This window comes from Chelonia mydas, chromosome 11 (assembly GCF_015237465.2).
Source record: "Chelonia mydas isolate rCheMyd1 chromosome 11, rCheMyd1.pri.v2, whole genome shotgun sequence".
Lineage (NCBI taxonomy): Eukaryota > Metazoa > Chordata > Testudines > Cheloniidae > Chelonia > Chelonia mydas.
The window spans coordinates 69,632,872-69,651,523 of record NC_051251.2 but is presented as its reverse complement, the minus strand read 5'-3'; the positions used below and the strand labels follow the sequence as shown (position 1 = coordinate 69,651,523).

Genomic DNA, 18,652 nt, shown 5'->3' with positions numbered 1-18,652 from the left:
ACCCCAAAATATTTATTATCCACTACATGTAACAACAACAACAACAATGATACTAAGTTAAAGCAGCTCAACAGGCAGAAAGTTAAAAGCAGAAATCAACATCAAGAGGAACACATTAACAACAGTATAATAAATCCTAGGTTCCACTTTATGAGAAACTTGAGCTTGCTTCTCTTTGATGAGTTTATCAAAGTTTGGTGTAATTGTAGTCAGCACAATCTGAAGGTTGTGTTCAACATCCAGTCTGTTCCTGCTTTTATTCTACAGTTGAGTCAAGGCAGAGAATCCAGTTTCGCGCAAGTATGTTGTACTGAAAGGCAAAATGATTCCAATAGCATGGAAAGCAAGAGAAGGCTATTCTCCAGGAGCACTGCACAAAAATTGGGGAAGGGTCATTTCGGTATATTTTCTTTGTATATTGCAATCACAAGATAACTCGACCAGTTGAGATTCTTGCTTCATAGGTAGATGCATGTTTTCCAACACAACTTCAAATGGATCCTGTACCCATTCTTCTCCCTTCAGTTGCTCATCTGGAAAGTAATCACAGAATCTTGTGTGTTTAACTAATCTTAGTTAAACGATTACTGATAATTTTCTTCAGTGCTTCTGGGCTAGCAGAATATTTCCATTATTTTGTTTCTAGAGACACGTTACGAAACATGTCCATCCTATCATTTGAAGCATGTTTGTTCCACAGGGAGAGGGTATTTTTGAATGCAGCAATTCTGTCAGTCTACTCAAAGCAACTGTGCCCTCTGCCCTGTAAAGACAAATTCAAATCATTCAGCTGATCGGATACATCTCCCAGATATGCAATTCGAGCAAGCCATGTGTTGTTACTGAAGTGCTCTGCCAGGTGACACTTTTTTTCTTTAAGAAAAGCTGCCAACTCACTTTTAAGTTTGTATACATGAGACAACACTTTACCACAGGATAGCCAATGAACCTCAGCATGGTAAAGCAGATGTACATGTGCACTGCCCATTTCCTGACTGAAAACTTGTAAGCATTGTGAATTCCTGGCATTTTGTTTGATGTAATTCACAGTTTTGACAACATCTTTAAGAGTTTACTGATGCTCAGGTACATGTCTTTAGCTGCTCATGCCTCCCTGTGCAGGAAACTGTGGTCCCACGTTTCATTGGATGCTTTCAAAAGGATTCTTTGAACAGCTCCTGAAAGTTTCCCTACTGGTCACTGAAGCAGCTCCATCAGTTGTAATACCAGCACACTTCAACCAGCTCAATCCCACCGACTCCAAGTAATTAGCTAGTGTAACAAATATATCAGCAGCGGTAGTAGAAATAGGCAAATCCGCACTAAACAAGTACTGTTCTTGAAAATCACTTTCCCATACATGCCTCACATAAACCACCAAGATAGCACAGTTTGAGACATCTGTAGATTCATCTAATTGTAAAAGAAAACAGTCGTTTACTGAAAAATGATCAGTTGTTTGCAGTTTGATGTCTTCTAAGATATCGCAAATTCTTCTCTGTATTGTGTCATCGGAAATAGGGATTGTGTTTAATTTTTTTCCAGCTGACTCACCCAACATTTCTGTGCACATGTCAATAGCAGAAGGTAAAATTAACCCCTCAGTGACAGTGCGAGCTTTTTTACATTTCGCAATGGGGTATACAACAAGGCAAGAGGCATGCAATGCTTGCTCCCAGGCAGTAGATACACATTCAAGTGTTTTTTGTGATGTTTCCAAATCTTTGCTTTTTTGTTTAAATAAATCAAGAGGCTTGTCTTTATAGCTAGAATGCTTTGTCTCCAAATGGCTATATAACTTTGATGGTTTTAGGGTTTCATTTGCTAACAGTTTACTGCAGATGACACACTGCAGCCTGTGTTCATCATTTTGGTCCTCAGTAAATGAAAACCCAAAATTTAAGTAAGCAGGGTCATACCTATGACTACTTTTCTTCTCAGGTTGTGAGGAATTCCTACTATCACTGGTACTTTCAGTTGCAACGGGACAGTTTAAAAATTTATCCATTTCACTGACTAAAGACTCACTTTGTGGTTAGTACGCAAATTCTTCACCGAAAGTTTTAGAGAACACTCTTTCCCCATAACTCTTCACATGGTGCATTCAATTGGCTAATCAGTTACACTACGAGTGGGTCACTTCCACCGCACTTCTGCTGAAGCCCCTAGCCCTGGCAGGTGCCTCCGGCAGGGCTGAAGGCCCTAGCCCCACCACCCTGCTGGAGAGCAGAAGCCCTGAGCTCCCCCTGCCCCAGTCTGGTAGGTGGAGAATGGGATGGGGATATGGGGGGCTCTGCAAGGCACACTTTAACTGTAAAGAGCTGTGGTTTGGCCACCCCTGCCTTATAACATGGGATACAGATATCAGTAAGGTGAATACATGCAGCATCCTACAAGCATTTCAGAAATTCAAAATACTAAAGACATTCATATAACTCTAATATCTATTTTAGCAGTACGAACATATAGGCAAGCCAGAGTGGTTTCCATCTATGCCTTTGTAAGTGTTCAGTGAGGCCCAGGGGACTTGGCATGAGATGGCACCTGGTCTGTCAGCGTCACAATCACTACCACAACCCCCATATCACTGAGCCAGATTCAAATTAACTAAAATATTGGGTGACGTCCTGGCCCCATTGAAATCTATGCCAAATCTCCCATTTGCTTCAGTGTGGCCAGGATGTCACCCATTGTGTCTACAGAATCTGATTGTAAGTGTTTATGCATCTCAAACCCAGTTTAGTGATGGGACCCCTTAATGACTGCTATAATTTCTTTTCCTATATTTAATGTTATTCACTTTTCATTTTCAGATCTTTAAAACTCAGCAGGTACATACACAGGTCTTTTAGGTCCTCTTCTGTGCCCACTGAAGTCAATGTAAAATTTCACCATAGCTTCCATGGGCTTAGGACCAGGCCCTTATCACTTTATTTTGTTGAGATAATGTTCAGTGTACTGCAGATCAATAATGTCCTTTAAAATATTCCAGATTTTCCATTTAGTTTCACTGCTCATATTCCACATACTCTCTACCTCAAGCTTTTTAGGTCTGTCTTTTTGAAGACTATCATCTGAATATTTTTGCCTTCACTCTTGCAGATTCTTATGGTCAGACCCTGCCATTCTTGCTCTCAGTGAGTAATCCACCAGCAGCCCCATTGTTCTCAAAGGTACTACTCATTGTAAGTAAGAGTGGAAAAACTGCTCAACACTATAATGCAATGATCATTGGCACCAGTTATCTACAACTTCCAGGCTTTCAACAATTCATACGCACACTTACTGTTATGTACTAAACAGAAACTAAAGGAAGTCATGGAGCACGTAGACACAAGCAGAGCAGGATTTAGCAAATTTGTATCTTAGAAACACATGAAGACTCACTGGTGATATCAGTTTACAGGCAGTCCTCGGACTTATGACACAACTGGTTCCTTACAATTGCGTCGTAAGTCAGAACATTGTAACTTGGTACTGCGATCTACTCCATTGTAGGACCGAGCGTCATAAGCTCGAAACCTATAGTCATAAGTCGAATCAGGGTGTCAATGTAGAAGCGTCGTAAGTACCGTTTGTTGTAACTCGAATGTCGTAAAGTCAAGGACTGCCTGTATTTGTGACAGTTGAGTACCACATGAAGGCACATTGTAGGGAGGTACAACCAACAAAGCAAAATATTGACCAGGAATGTAAATGACACAGTTCCTGAAGTTAAACTATCATTTGTCATGTAAATTGGGCAAACAGTCAAAACGGCAAAACATACATTAGTAATCATGAACAGGTGTGCAAAGCAGTTGAAACTCGACTGATAAATCCCTGGATTTGCCATTTGAATCTCAATTTTCTTTTAGTTAACAGATCTCAAAGATTGGTACTGGAGATTAGTAGTATTTTTCAAGCAATTTGTACTTCCTTATTATGCTACTTCACAACAATAATACCATGCTAGAGTTGAACATCTAGAATTTCATCAACTAAAGAATATTTGCCTAAGGTGAACTTGCTCAGAAGTCCATATGTATCAGTGGTCTGAGCTTGCACACACTTACGTAGGTGCTTAACTTTATTCATGTGCTAAGTTCTGCTGAAGTCAATAGGAATACACACAAGTAAAATTATATATGTGCTTAAGTGTTTGGAGGATCAGGCTCCTTGTGGGATTTTCACACTAGCTATTGGACGCTGCCAGTGGCAGGAAAAGGGATCTAAGTACCAGTTATTTGATCCACTCTGTCAAATCCCTGTTCCTTTGTCTGATGGGAGGCTTGACGATTCCTCTCATTCCCTAAACATTCTAACAGGAAGCATTACCTCACACCTTGTAAGTATTCAGATGTAGACACAAAGCTAGGACACAAACTGAAGTGGAGTTTAAACGTGTCCTGAATTTTAATCTCTCTGCCAGATTCTGTGATCCTTACTCACTCCGAATAGTCCTTCCTCTATGAGTAGTCCAACTGGAACTAAAGATGCTACTCAGAATAATGCTGGCAGAATTAGGCCCTCTAAGGCAAATGCTATTGCTACAGTGCAAGTATTTTCTTTCTTCTCACCGGCACTCAATGAACCATTGGCGGATCTGCTCCTGAAGACTTTCCTTGATGTCAGGACCTTCTATTTCTCTCAGATGGGTCTTGATGGATACCAGAGCATTCTCGTACTCAGTCTCATGTCTCCCCTGGACCTCACACCTCTTGGTTTCCACATTCTGGGCACGTGCTACTGAAGCACTAATCCTTTGGAAATGAGGAGGTGGGTTCTGAAAATGAAAAGGGAGAATGAGATTCAAAATAAAAGGTACAAATTAAAGAAATTTAACGTATGTTGGAATGCTGGGTTGATACTCATGTTCTCTAAGCCTTGTTTTATGTGTGAAAAATTAAAAAAAGGAGAGAGAGTAAAAAAAAAGAAAACCTGCTCATAAAAAGTGCCTGGATACACACAATGGTCTATTGTTAGTGTTTCAACCTTAATTAACAAAATTGCTATGTACAAAAACAATCCTTCCAGCGTGGGATCCTGGGATCTCAACGAGACAGGTGAGAAGACTGCTGTGCAGCAAATGCCAACTTTATCCATGTCAGAAGGGTGCCAGAGTTTTTTTTAATTGAATTTTCAAATGTTTGGATTTCCCAGTGGTTCTTTTTAATTAGACAGCATTGTTTTTAATTTGTTCAGTTAACATTTTTTATATGCACTGTTTGGTCAGTTGTTTCCTGGTATTCTGTGGCAGCTGGTAAAACTCCTTTAGGAAATCCACTTCCCTTGAGTAAAACATATATTTATAAATAAAAATCCAAACACTGTAATAAAAAAGGAGCTCCCCAAATTTCCCATGATTAGATAATCCTGCCAAGGAGAACTTTAGGTGCTTAGAAGTCAGAATAAAGTGTTACAAAAATAAATAAATAAGCTCAGCTTTCTGATTGATTTTATATATGCATTTTAGGATAGATACAAATGAAAGTCTTTCATTTGTGCAATCAAAGAAGTATGAAAAACATCAACTGTGGGGTTGAGATAAAACTTTACTAGACTGTATTTTCCCTTGTGTGATCATTTATAAACTGAAAATGTGTTCCTAGTGTGTCAGTAAGTATTCTCCAGATCAGTTCCCTGTGCTGTTCTCAAAGGCGACCTACATGAGTAGAAGTATTGGCCAGGGAAATAACATCAGGCCTGGTATTGTGTAGCTAGGCCAGCAAAACTCTACCCTACTGCATCCTGCTCTTATAGATTGCCGTAATTGTTTCTGTGAATAGACAGGCTTACAGGTACTGTTTGGTACAACACAGTGGGTATCCTGTTGGAGAGTGCCTTTCAAAAAGGAGATTCTGGCTGGACCCTCATTAGAGGTAATTTTATTTGGAATGATTGTTTATGTCTCAAAGTTCTCTTCATCCATCAGCGGTGAGAAGAAAGGTGGAAGGAGAGAGAACTGGGAGTGTGAGTGTAAAATAGTTGGGGGTGTGAACCCCATGAATGGAGGAATCTGGGGCTATGGTTGAATATTTCCCAGTGAGCAGAGAGGGGTTCTCCTCTGACCCTTCTGAGCATAAGGATTTGAGAGGAGAGAGAGAGAACCACACATGCATTTTTTCTGACCTGGGGCAACTTAGTGTCTCTCTTTATGAGGAATGTGTGTTAGCGTATAGTCTAAACCAGCTGGCCAGGCCTTGGCAGACCCAGTCCATGAACTGGCCTATAGGAGCAAGAGGTGGAGGGCAGCGGGAAATTTCCTACTTTACGAATACAACGGGCAGCCAGTGGCAGGGAGATCTGCTGTGGCTGCTTCTTGCTGCAGGGACTATTCTGTTATCTCTTGTTAATTCTTAGGGTACTATTTTATTAGAAAGTAACAATATGTGCCACTTATACCAAGGAGAGTGTGAGCATCCTCTGTACATCTTGATAATAAATGAAAGAAAAAAGGGGGGAAATTATAAAATTTACTTTCATTAGATGTTATGATATATGCTAAGACCATCAATCCAGATTCCTTTCTTTCTTTTCTTAATATTTCCTAAATTAAATTACAGGAATTACTGTGAAAATGGTGTATTTAAATGGGGAAAGAGGCAGCAGTTGATATGACATGTTGCTGCTTGATTGTTTTCATCATGGAGAAGATGGAGCTAACTCAAATATGAAGGGCCAGATAAGCAAGAATTACAGAAGAGGCGTAGGAGAGAGATTCTGAAATAAGAAGCAACAGGGGCTAGGATAAATGACTACTGATGGATTCATTGCAGTCTGATGTGGTACACACATTATGATTCTGCTTGTGAGTGAAGACCACAAGGTTTACACATGTCAGAAATACAAGCTGGCTTCTGTTCTCAAGAAAAATGAGGAGAGTGATGAACTGCAATTTAAAAATCATGTAATGCATATTTGGCTTTTAGTAAAACGTTACATACATACATCCAATGGACCTGCTTCACCATTGGGTTACTCCTGTTGAAATCAATGGAATTATACTGAGGGGAAAAAAAGGGGTGGGGGGAGGCAAAGCACATGGTGAATTAGGCCCAGTAATATGTCGCAGGATCTTTCAAAATGAATTCAGATTGGCTTAAATATGGAAACTAGCAGAAGCACCACAAAGAATATTCACACAGAGCAATATATCAACCTAGGTCCATGACTAGCAGGGAAAGGGATTGACACAAAAGGAAAGGGGTGGAAAGAGCTTGTTATGTACACCTTGGCTAAGCAATAAGTAAAATTGAGACATAATCTATATAAAGTTCATTTAATCTTGGTGTCTAAGTACTAATCACAATGATGACAAAATGATAAATTTACAAATATGTGAAGGATATAAACAACAAAGAACAGAAATTAGTTGATAGGGTAAAACTAAGGATGAAGGGATGAAATAAAAAAAGAAAATTAAAGCTGAACATGAAGGAAAAAACTCCTGGCATCGAGACTTACTAAGATATGAATAAAGAGAAGGAGTACTTGTGGCACCCTAGAGACTAACCAATTTATTTGAGTAGCTCACGAAAGCTTATGCTCAAATAAATTGGTTAGTCTCTAAGGTGCCACAAGTACTCCTTTTCTTTTTGCGAATACAGACTAACACGGCTGCTACTCTGAAACCTATGATATGAATAGTCTCCCAAGTGAAGTGATAGAAACCCCACCACTTGGGTCAATTAAAAAGAACAGTGTCAACTTAACATAAGTGAGTTTTAAAAAAAATAAACCCACTATAGTTTTATATACCATCCTGGTTCCTGAGTTCAACAACCAATTTTTTTTTGCGCACTTACAGGTGTATTTCCCTACTTTCTTTAAAAAGGGTTTTTCTTCTACTCTTGCTTTGTGAAAGACTCAGGCAGCTAACAAAGGAAAATGACAGACTACACAAGGAAACAGTGCTGAGTATCTTGGTTTTTTACACTAGTCACAAAAGTATGTTGGTTTTTTACACTAGTTACAAAAATTTTAGTTACTTTTAAAACAAAATCTTTAACTAGGATCTCCGGCCTTCTCAAATTGAAATGAAATGAAAGGAAAAATGAGTTGAACATTGCCAATGATGGTACAGTTGTGATTAGAGAATAATTTTTTTGTCCTCTTGCTTTACAAAGAAACAAAGGCAATAAGATGGTATATTACTGGAGCTCTGTTTCTGTGGACCTTAGGCTTTTCTCTTTGTATTCAAAGTTTTGTTTTTTATGTCATCTTAAATGTCACCTGTTTGAGGTAGTATCAAGAAACCTATTTTCAAACTTTGGGGCCTACATATGTTCCTAAATCCCACCTAAAGGCCTCACTGACCTTGGAGATGACGCAGCACCTAGAGAACCCAGCAGGGTGAGCCCTGCTGAGTTTTCTTTGCATGCTCCTTTCAAAGAGGGAGATGTTCAGGGGACTACAAAGGAGACATGAGGCATGACATACACACTAGAGCGTCCCAGGATGCAGGGGAAAGTAAACATTAACCTGATGGAAGGGTTGCCCTGCTTTCGTGGTGACTGTCCTCCAAGACAACATGACTTCAAACAACCCCAGCTACTACAGTATTCAGATGACAATCTTTGAATACTACCAAACAATATTCCAGATCAATATTCCATTGACAGTCCCCAGAATTCTTAAAGTTTTCATAGATATCATCTATATACTTAATGCACATTTTAAAAACAAAAGCCAATTTCTTTTCTATGTTGTTTCTCTGAATGCTTTTAATGTGGTTGCTTTTGACTCCTAGGGAGGTACTCTGCAGTCAGACACTAATAAATACCTTTTCCTTGGGGGCAGAAGCATTTTTCCATCTTAAAGAAATTTCTCTGGCCATGCAAAATTCAAATTTGTTAACTCGCCTTCTAAACAGCAACTCATTTAAAAACAAATTACAAATATTAGACGGAGACAGTGAATTCAATAATGCACTATAGCCACATCAGCTATAGAATAATGCATCTTAATGAAGGCTTCCCATGTGAATAAACCATTATATTTACAAGCTTTCCATAGTTAATGACCCAGAACTGGATAACGAAACTCACATTTTTAGCGAGGTCCTCTGTCAGCAAAAGTATACATATTAATAATTGATGTTGCTGTAAAAATAGGACATAATATGAAGCTTCCTGAGTTTGTGGGAAAATAGGACTACATGGCCCATTAACTTAAAATGCTTATCTAATGTTTGATGGGCTTTGTCTTTAAAATCCTTGTTTAAATTAATAAGGCAAAATGGACATTTGTCTAAAAGAATGTTTTTCCAACTCATCAGTCACAAGTACACTGAGCGAGATGCTTGCTGTTGTGTTCTTTGTGTTTTCTAAAGAGAATTTAGGTTTTATGAAAAGAAAAAGCCGAGCAGTAGAAGTTCCCTGCATTTTTCAAGGTAAGCCAACATGAGGAAAGCTCACTCAATGGTACGGGTTTCACTTGAGAACTGGCTTGTACAGACCACTGTCTCAAGGTGGGAAAATCACACTCTTTATGCTTAGTCAGCTCAACAGCTCTTTCCAACACAGGCTGCTTCATTGTTCATTACGAAGCACGTAGAGGGGTGCAGGCGAGCTGAACATGCTTGAGGCTATAGTTCTGCATCTAGGATGCCCCATGCTGTGGAACTAACTGCTCTTCAATTGTTCCATTAAGATTACATTTAAGAGGGAAAATAGTCTTAATTTCAGTAAATAAATATATCTTATTTTATTTAATATTTTAGGACTATCGTGCCTGAAAGGTAAATTTACTGTACTTTTATTGTCAGGTATTTTGCTCAGGACACAGTATCTTGGACTCTTTTTGCAGACCTCAAACCACACATTTTTGTGGGATTTCTGCTGTATGGATTCTCTTTTGGATAATTTTCTCCAAAATTGTATTCTTTAAACAGAGCTGTGTACAACAAATACCCATTAAACTAGTAACCCTGCAGGACTGAGCAGTGCATCTCATGCAATCCATAGTGAAATCCACACATCAACCCTGGTTTCAAATAGTCCCTGGGTGCCTATATAGCTACTCCACATTTACATTGTTTTATAATACACTTTTGTAGCAGAAGAGATATTTCTCAGCAGAATATATATTTATTCAGAGCCCGATTATAGGCGCCTTTACTCATATGAGCAGTTCCACTGAAGTAAATGAGGCTACATGTGTAACTGCTTATTAGTCAAAGTAAAGGAGTTCATGATTCAGCCTTCTAGAAGTCTATTCTTTTCTCATGTCAGTTATTCTATTGAATTTTAAACTTTGGTTGTCTGGACATTCTTTTAACAAGCTTACTGTATCATTGGTTATTTAGGGTTTTTCTGTATTTCTCAATATATTTTGTTTGGAGGAATGGAGAATAGATTTTAAACAAGTCTCTTATCTTACTAAGCATTTGTTCATAGATCTTCCATTTTAGCACAATACAAAGCACCATATAAATTTATATGACTGAAGTCCCAAATTAGGTACAAAACGGAATCACAAAGCAAAATGTATTACATTCATTAAAGCTTGCCACTATATGATTCACTCCAATAGCTTTGCCAATTAAAGTCATTGTCACATGCATTCAAACAATGGTATTTATTTGTAGTAGGAGGTCTTGGTAGAAAAATATTGAAAATGGCTCAGTTTATATCATTATGAAACTCACAGTACTTATTAAAAAGATAAAAGGAACATTACATTTGGTGTGGAATTTAAAAAAAAACCTTATTTTTATTCATAATGATGTTATCTTGTACAGTCCTGGTTGTATTTATTTCAGATATTAATCCTGGGCATGCTGCAAAACTTCTTTTACTAAAGATGATAATGCATGTTTTTGATTGTAAAAGCCAATTGTTTAAATATTAGCACAATTTCATAAAAAGAAGGAGCAATAGCAGAAAATAACAGCGATGACTCTGTGTTGCTTTCCAATATCTTACAAGTTTGACACTAAACACATTAAAAAATCACATTAAATCTAGGATAGCATTCTTCAGATTTTGCAAACACATAACTATGGGGAAATAATACAAAACCCCCTTTGTGCTGACTTCTCAAACATAATGGTAGGCTATAAATCAAGCCAAAATAGCATTTTAGATTTAGGTTTAATAAAAACAGACTTTTGGGCACCCTTCAGCTATCCTGTTTATCCACTTCAGGAGCTGGAGAATTATTTTATGCTCTACTTATTTATACAGTTTGCAATATCCAATCAAATTATTTATTTAGCTACAGACTCCAATGTTTACTCAGAAGGCTATTCTGGGGAACACTGATTCTTTATTTTTTTTTTGGACGGGCTGAAATGTTATATATTTATTAGGAATTCAAAGGGTAAAAAATTGTTTGGAAATTCCAGACTGTTTCCTCAGATAGAAATATAACCCTTTCCCAAGCCAACATGCCTAAATTAGGGTATGTTTAGAAGAGGTAAGGAGGAGAGAACATAGTTATTTACTGAAGAGCACATAATGTCTTTCAATTGAAAATCCACATGAACGGAGGGGAAAAAATCCTCTAAAACTATATGGAAGAGCTTGTATTAACATATATTGTACCTTAGACTCCCTTTTTATAAGAGCATAAATGATTGTATAAAAGCAGAGTGTCAAAGTTGCCTAGCAGAGCACAACATATAAATATGTACATGTCCAACAAATAAGGCCTCAGTCCTGTAAACCACTTCAGCGTGTGAAATATTTAACTTCAGTGAGACTGACTCCTTGTGTTTGAAGTTAAAAACGTGTTGAAGAGTTTTGCCAGATTGGGGCCAGCGTGCACTGCACCCTACAGGATTGAGCCGTTCATCTCATGCAATCCATAGTGAAATCCACACATCAACCTTGGTTTCAAATAATCCCTGGGTGCCTATATAGCTACTCCACGCTCATATTCTCTGCTGACAAGATGCATAGGCTGTCGAGCACCAATTGCTGCTACCAAAGACAGAGCAAATTTGCAGCATGGAAGTTTGTTGAGTTTCCAGAGTGTGTACTTTGGTTTTCCTTCCTGCCCTCTCCTTCTCTGACTCCTCCTCTCTTCCCATGGACCAGACTTGTGTAGAATTAGTCAATTTGCAAATAATTTTTAATAACTTTTTATGTTAACAGATTTTCCTCTAAGCTAGCCTGTGTCTTGAGACTATTGAGTACAGGGGGAGCCCAAGATATCCTCACTTAAGGACCAGTCCTATTAGGAGATGGGAATCTCCAGAGATGTGCTGGATACCCTCAACTCTCGCTGACTTTTAGAGGCACGTAGCACCTCACAGGATCTGGCTCTATTCTGAGCACAGCTCTCATTGATTTCAATGGAAGGCGCATCTGTGTTAGCAAAAGAATTGAGTCTAGGTTTAGCATTGTGCTCTGGCTGCTTTGCACCACTTTAGTGAAACAAAGCAGCTGCAAACATGGGTTAGCCAGCCAGCTAAGCTGGGTTTGTGGCTGCTTTGGATCACTGGACCAACACAAACCAACCACAGCATACTGGTGAATCTGGCTCCTGATGACTGAAGTCTTAACATTAAGCTGTTCTTGAGTTATCGATAAACAAGAGAAATTAGCTACTAGTTTTAAAAAAATCAGAAGCACGGCATATAGCTGGCCTGTAACTTTAGTACGGCTGGAGGAAGAAAATAAAGGTTTCTTCTGGACGAGGCATGTACATTTTCAGGACAATCTAATTATTATGCCAGAGTCAGAGTGGGTTAAGCGTAGAATTTAGAATGGAACGTTGACTGCTGAATTAGCTGTGGAGCTGCTACTACACAGCTCCATGGCAGGAATTTGAGGAAGACCAGGAAGCAAGTCAGGAGACAGTTATAAAGATATATGTGTTCCTGGTTAGGCCTGCTTCTTTTTACAAATGAAGCAGGTTTTTCAGATCATGATTTATCTGAGATTTAGAAAAACGTGCTGAGGGAATCATGCTGTTTCTGTATAAATAATAATAATAACAACAAGACTTTGTACTAGAGCCAAGAAAAATCTCTGGAACATGGACTTCTACTCTGTCATCAAGTAAAATAAGAAATAGGCTCAAACTCAAGAAAACTGACAAAAAGTGTTTCTGTCAGCACGGAGACATAAGACCTGACAGCAAATTGCATGAGCACTGTTAATTCAGAGGCAGTTAGGATGGCTCTTGGACTATCTTTGTGTATATTCTTGTTAGGTCCATATAACTGAATGGCCCAAAAGTCATTACTAATAATTTAAAGTTTTTCAATTCCCTCTGCAAATTGTAAATTACAGTGCTTTATAAATAAGTTTAAAATAATAATTTAAAGTGAATGTATATTTCTTGCAGTATAAGTCCTGACTCGTTTGTAATGGACTTAAAATAATAGATGGCCATGTCTTCTAATTTATCTAAGTCTTAAAGTATTAGAAAAGCAAATTCAGCATGTTTACAGCATGAAGACCTGTGATCATTTTTTAGAGGGCTGACATGATCATACATCAAAGGGGCTTGACCTTTGGAGCTCTCTGCTGATCCATCAACGTGATTTGATGCCTGTTTGCCACTTGTTTCCTTTAGAGGCCGTAGATGGGAATGTGGCATTAAAAATGCAGGAAAAACACAAATCCGAAATATGAAAACATTGGAAGACAAAGCAGTTTTCATTTCCTCCATCTCCCCCAATTAGATATTTGATGTCAAATAATGGCTCTACAGAGAACAGTGTTGCAAACATCAATTCTATTGCTCCTAAAAAACGGTCAGAAAGTGAAGAATCTGGATGTTGTGTTAGGTTTTAAGCCCTCTTGTCCCCATGAATGTATAGTTTTTCCCATAGGGTATAATACATTGCTGTCTTCACACCCATTATCAGTGTGCAGGCACAGTGAAAAGAGGATGCAGCTGTATACCCGATCACACCTGTGACCTCCACTCCTCCATCATCTTCTAGAGACTAGAGCCCTCTCTAAGACTTTTAGGTAACCAATACAGAATATAACAGCGAATGATCCCTTGGGTTCTGAAAGGCATCATTTCTAAAACATTTATGTTCACTAAATCCCAGTGTTCCAGCATTTTAGTCCTGCCCCTGCTGAAGTCTAGGGGAGTTTTCTCATTGACTTCAACAGAAAGCAGAATCAGCACTCACTCCTCATTTGCCACAATGAGTGTTCTTTGGAACTGCACAGGAGAAATGTTAGAAAAGAATCCATAAGAAAGGAATTTCCCATTCATCTTCATATAGCTTAGGGCAGCGGTTCTCAATCTTTCCAGACTACTGTACCCCCTGAGTTGTCTTGCATACCCCCAAGTTACACCTCACTTAGAAACTACTTGCTTACACAATCGGACATAAAAATGCAGAAGTGTCACAGCACACTGTTACTGAAAAATGACTTTCTCATTTTACCATATAGTTATAAAATAAATGGATTGGAATATAAATATTGTACTTATATTTCAGGGTATAGTATATAGAGTAGGATAAACAAGTCATTGTCTGTATGAAATTTTAGTTTGTACTGACTTCGCTAGTGCTTTTTATTTAGCCTGTTGTAAAATTAGGCAGATATCTAGATGAGCTGATATACCCCCCTGGAAGACCTCTGTGTACCCCCAGCGGTATGTGTACCCCTCATTGAGAACCAATGGCTTAGGGCACTGGTTTTCAACCAAAGGTCTGGGGCTCCTTGGGGGGGCCATGACCAGGTTTCAGGGGGTCCACCAAGCATGGCCCGCATTAGACTCGCTAGGGTCCAGCACAGAAAGCTGACGCCCCACTGCGCAGGACTGCAGCCTGGGGCCCCAAGCCCCAACACCGGAGGCTGAAGTCAAAGCCTGAGCAACTTAGCTTCGCAATGCCCCCTGTGGCGTGTGCCCCAGGCAACTGCCCTGCTTGCTACCCGTTAATGCCAGCCCTGGCTTTTATATGCGGAAAAACAGTTGTGGCAGGAGCAGGGGCATGGAGTTTTTATAGCATGTGTGTGTGGGGGGGGGGGAGGTTCTCTGAAAGAAAAAGGTTGAGAACCACTGGCTTAGGGCAATTCAAAGTTCTTTCTGTAGGTTAGGCTTTGAAGAACATTCTTAAGTAATGCTCTTTTCTGTATGTTGTTGGGGGTAGACTTAGTTTTCATAAAGCAATGACCTGCCTAATTATAACTTCACTGTTGGATAAGAAAATTGTCCAACCCATGTTTTGGGGCAAGCAGAAGGTATGCTTCAATGATGGAATATTGATTTTGATTGTTTTAGATGATATTTTAATAGCTCTAGAGTACAAAAAGTCATGCATACATCTAAAAAAATACATGATGAGAATGAATATTACTGTAAGGGCAGTATTGTAAAAGACTGTCATTTGAACACAGTACCAACAGTGCATTGTTGTAGTAGATAAGGGGACCTGGAGGGCATGGCACCAATACTGTGTCATATAAAATAAACACTACGGAGTGGAGAGGGCCAGGACAAATGCATTTGAGGGAATGGATGACAGCTGGAAAGGTATGGGGAGATTCTATCCCGTCTCCCAGCTAGCTGCTGGGAGCACTATAATTTACCGCACACCTTATATTCAGCACCAACAAGATGCATAGGCTACTGAGCACCAGTTGCTGCTTCCAAGGACAGATCAAATTTGCAATATGGAATTTTGTTGAGTTTCCAAGGAATGAAGGGAATGGCTTTCCTTCGTGTCCTCTCCTTCTCTGACTTTTCCCATCTTCCCACAGACCAGACTTATGTAGAATCAGCTGCTGCTTCCAGTTGCTTGGAGAAGCTCTATAGCCGAGACATGGAGAGGCTGGGGGAAACACACACCTTCCTATTTCTGCAGGGAGGAGACGGTTTACCTTACGTGATTATGGGAGAGGGGGAAACTCCCCTAGGCTGTCCTTCTATTCTCTACCACTCCTGGTCTAAAAGATCACTGTGTATGTTTATTTTCCTCTTTTGCCTCCCCATGCCAGGAGCTCTGAGGTGTTGTTTTGCCTCTTCCCTCCCACGTGGGCCTAAGGGATATATTTATTTGGCAGCTTTTTACTCCCCTTCCTAACCACACACACAATGGGAGAGGGCCTGCAAAATGGTGTGAGGAGAAGACTTGACAGGTTCAACTCTGCTTCAGGAATAAAGCATCTTGAGTCCTGAGGCATTATGAACAGAAGACCGACTAACATGAGTACCTTGCTCTGCCATGCCTGGATCATATCCCCCAAATCCTGGAGCAAAATCTGTCTGTTTCCACATCTGCAGTAGATATGGCACTAATGTATATCATAAGAGGTTATAGCAGAAGTGAGATTGTCCTACTGCCACACCATTAGTCATTTCATTTGAGTTCTTTGGTCTTAAAGACCTCTTTAAAATATGTGGAGAGTTTTAGAAAATGAATGTCTTGTTCTCCCCTACTGTTAAATTACAAAAATCCAAAGGGAAAACAAAATACAATCTTGAATGCATTTTACATTCTTTGGGAAGCAAAACTTACCATCCCCAGAAATATCATTTCCTCTTCTCTCATTTTCTCTGTTTTCTTCCACTGGGTAAATCCACGCCAAACCTGAATTGTAAACATGACTCTAATGAGATAAATGGGCCCTGTTACTGCTTCCTTTACTGCAGGAGGCACAGGAAAAAACAAATAGAGGAAGGAAAAACAGAATATACAATTGAAGCAATTACTCCTGAACAGGTTGCCATCTGCTGTATTATTTTAAACAAATTCTGAAGTCTGCTCTTCCCCCTCCTCCCAGCACATATTAAATGCATAATTGTAGAAAGCTTGTTTAGATCTAGGTTCATTCCTGCTCTCACTGAGCTCTGTGATCCTGCCAACACACAGGAGTATTCACCATGTGGATCCTAGCAAGAAATGGCCTGCCGCTCAACTTCACACTGACTACACTGTCTCAGTTTTTGCAGGGTTGCTTCTTTCTATTTAGGGGCAAACTCCCTTTTGCCCCAGAAAAAGCAGCAAGTTTTACTCCCCAAACACATGAATCACCAGTGATACACTTGGATCTTGGGGTGTGGATCAGAGAGGACTGTTTGGGCCACTGAAATCAGAGGACTGCCCCTGCAGGTCAGTTCCCTTCACTTTCGTTTCTAGTGCTTTGTCCAGTCTTGTTTGGAATGGCCCACGTAATGGGATTCCAACCAGCTACACAATTAGGCTAATGCCAATTCAGAATGTTCTGTATCATGAGGTTCATTTCTGTTCATGCTGCTCGTGTGAACAAAACACATTATCAATTCTGCCAGCACTGTTCTGACAGAAACAAGACTCACCTTTTGAATACAAAGTGCAGCAGCATCCAAATTTGGACCTTTTGCTCCCTGAAGTTTGGCTTGTCTTTCTCTCTTTTCTTCCAGGTAGATTTGCTTCATGAATGTAGCCCTTAGGCGACCCTGCCGAGCCCTCTCAGAAATCTGGATTACTCTAATGACTTCTTCAAGAGGCAAGGGCTTTACGTATTTCTTCTGTGGTACAGCGAAAAACAAACAGATAAATGGGCCTGTTATCAGAACATGTAGATCTTAAGAGTTACTTCCCTGAATCATTTTGAAAATTCAGATGTGTCTTTTGTTAACTCTATTTTAGTTGGCAAATTGAATAACTAACAATATCTTAGTGGAATCCATCCAAGACAAAAGTAGCCCCAATGCAGAGAGGGTGAAACCCATACCTCAGGACCACCTAATTTTAGTTTTGACAGTTTGGCATTTTGATAATTGTACCAGGATCTTAATTTTAACCTGAAAAGCATTTTAAGGAGAAAGTGAACCAGACATGCTATAACCATCATACCTTTTGGTAAGGTAGCATTTTGAGGGGGCAAGGAGTTCCTGATGACATGGGGTAAAAAGTAAGAATCGTTCTTACTGTAGTTTCTGTAACAAAGAACTTATCCCTTTTATTTTGTTTGAGAAATAAGCCTAAATATCAGTATGGCTAAATTCTATTAAACTAATAGCTGTATATTGACTTCCTCTTATTTCCCTCCTAAATTCTGAAGATAGGAGCTTCTGGATATGCCCATGAGGTCTAGAGTTCACCTGCTGGAGAGGCAGGATTTTTCCCCTCTCCTGTTATTGACATCCTCAGTTGGATACAGTTCTGTATACAAATATTGAGTTGGGCTCACTGTACTAAATTTTAAACTTGGTTTTCCCTACAAGGAAAAATACATAATCTATGAGTACACAAAAATGATATCCATAGAAGTCCCCTGCTGAACTATTTAATTTTTAATGCATGCTCTTTAACAGTTTTTTGTTACATGCATATGGGAATACAGAAGCTTGTTAGCAGACAGCCAGAATTTCCTGAATGTATATGGTTCACTATGATGCATACTAAAGTGCAGAAGACTCAACAGCAATCTCAGTGGTAGTAGTTGAGCACAGGAAATAAGTAGACAGAATTAACTGGAAGCAGAGCACAGAGCACATATATAAACTGTGTTAATAAAAAAGATTATTCAGCTTTACAAGCCTCACAGGGTGGTAGCATGTCAAGAAAGACCTGCCCTACAGTTACACTAGAGTACACAATGTGTAAAGTCCTCACTCCCATGTAATCTGGCTCCACACCAGGCAGATGCATCCTTAGTATGTCACTCTTGGTGAGGGAGGTGGGCAGAGCACAGGTAGGCAAACACACTTTAAGATAAAAACAACGAGGAGTCCGGTGGCACCTTAAAGACTAACAGATTTATTT

The 18,652-nt window shown here is 39.4% G+C and overlaps 1 protein-coding gene across 1 annotated transcript in view; it reads right to left on the bottom strand.

Moving 5' to 3' along the window:
• Window positions 1-18,652, bottom strand: part of IQCA1 (IQ motif containing with AAA domain 1) — a 155,077-nt gene that overhangs the window by 114,102 nt on the left and 22,323 nt on the right. Inside the window, exons 4-6 of the mRNA XM_037913018.2 lie at window positions 17,221-17,412; window positions 16,421-16,492; window positions 4,560-4,765 (exon numbers count right to left, since the gene is read on the bottom strand). Coding sequence (XP_037768946.1) covers window positions 4,560-4,765; window positions 16,421-16,492; window positions 17,221-17,412 — 470 coding nt within the window. The remainder of the gene's footprint in view (window positions 1-4,559; window positions 4,766-16,420; window positions 16,493-17,220; window positions 17,413-18,652) is intronic.